Source organism: Manacus vitellinus, unplaced genomic scaffold (assembly GCF_001715985.3).
Source record: "Manacus vitellinus isolate BGI_N305 unplaced genomic scaffold, ASM171598v3 scaffold_119_pilon, whole genome shotgun sequence".
NCBI lineage: Eukaryota > Metazoa > Chordata > Aves > Passeriformes > Pipridae > Manacus > Manacus vitellinus.
The window spans coordinates 250041-251489 of NW_021938894.1; the positions used below are offsets into that span (position 1 = coordinate 250041).

The 1449-nt window shown below is 59.6% G+C and overlaps 1 protein-coding gene across 1 annotated transcript in view; it reads left to right on the plus strand.

Moving 5' to 3' along the window:
* The first annotated feature begins 18 nt into the window (after positions 1 to 18).
* The window catches only part of LOC103755524 (hemoglobin subunit rho), an 8572-nt gene continuing 7141 nt past the window's right edge, over positions 19 to 1449 (plus strand). The window contains exons 1-2 of the mRNA XM_029965759.1: positions 19 to 172; positions 273 to 495. Coding sequence (XP_029821619.1) covers positions 81 to 172; positions 273 to 495 — 315 coding nt within the window. The 5' untranslated portion in view covers positions 19 to 80. The remainder of the gene's footprint in view (positions 173 to 272; positions 496 to 1449) is intronic.

Sequence of the window (1449 nt, forward strand, 5' to 3'; positions counted from 1 at the left end):
GGCAGGGGATAAAAGGCCCGGCGGGGTCGGGGCTCAGCTACGGGGTCTGTGCCCTCCTGCAGCCCAGCAGAGCAGCCACCATGGTGCACTGGTCAGCAGAGGAGAAGCAGCTCATCAGCAGCGTCTGGGGCAAGGTCAACGTGGAGGAATGTGGGGCCGAGGCCCTGGCCAGGTACGTCCAGCTCGGGAACCTGGAGAGAAACCCGCCAGGGAAACCGAGGCAGCTGCCTTTGGGGGCATTAACACGTCTGTGTCCCTCCATCTCTCCCCAGGCTGCTGATCGTCTACCCCTGGACCCAGAGGTTCTTTGACAACTTCGGGAACCTCTCCAGCCCCACGGCCATCATCGGCAACCCCAAGGTCCGTGCCCACGGCAAGAAGGTGCTCACCTCCTTCGGGGAGGCCATCAAGAACCTGGAGAACCTCAAGGCCACCTACTCCAAGCTGTCAGAGCTGCACTGTGACAAACTGCACGTGGACCCCGAGAACTTCAGGGTGAGCCATGCTTGGGGCTTGGCCCTCTGTCTCTCCTTCCTCAGAGCACCTCAGCACTTGGGTGCTTTCAACAGGCATAAATAACTTATACTTTATTTACCAAACAGGAAGAGGTTGGCTGGGGTGGGCACGGGGGGAGTGGGGAAGGTTTGGCATTTGCTAATGCAGGGAAATACCAGGTTCCAGGCTGTGAGGACAAACCTGGGGACAAACAGGGAGATGCTCTGAAAGCCTAGAGACTTGTGCAGGCATGGCTTGAGAAAAGGAGAAGGATGTTGGGAGGCTGAGTGGGGCTGAGGGTGGAGAGCATGGAGGGAAGTCCCCCTGGCACCTCCTGGCCCCATGGACAGAGACTACTTTGTTGGGGATCATTTCATCTTCCCATTTCAAAGGCTGGCAGGCAGGGGAGGAGAGGGAAAAGCAAGTGTGGGGTGGTTTGGGGCTGGACGGGGATGGGAAGAGATGGAGACTGGGACTGGAGAGAGAGGAGAGGTCTGAGTGGGGGACAGGGTCAGCAGAGGAGGGGGGAGAAGGAGTGGAGTGAAGCCAGAGGTCAGGGCACAGGCACCCTCGCTGAGGGTGAGGAGAGGGAGCAGATCAGGCTGGAAGGGACTGGGAGGGCTGGATGGGGCTGGTGGCCTCTGCTTCAGCCTCTGCCTAAGCCTGGCTTTGGGGATGTAGCAGGGGGACCTCACACTGACCCTCTGCTCCAGCAGGTGTGGGGTTTCATAGCAGAAAAGAAAAAAGATAAAACATCTGGAAATAAAATCCAGAGGCTGGAAAATGCTACTTCCCTGGGTTGCAGACCCCGGGACCCACGGGAGAGCAGGGTCCCTCCAGCCCCTGGTCCAGGGGTGCTGTGCAGGACCGAGGGGTGCCAGCACCCTGCTGACCCGGTTTCCCTCCCTCCCTCCCCTCCACAGCTCCTGGGAGACATCCTGATCATCGTCCTGG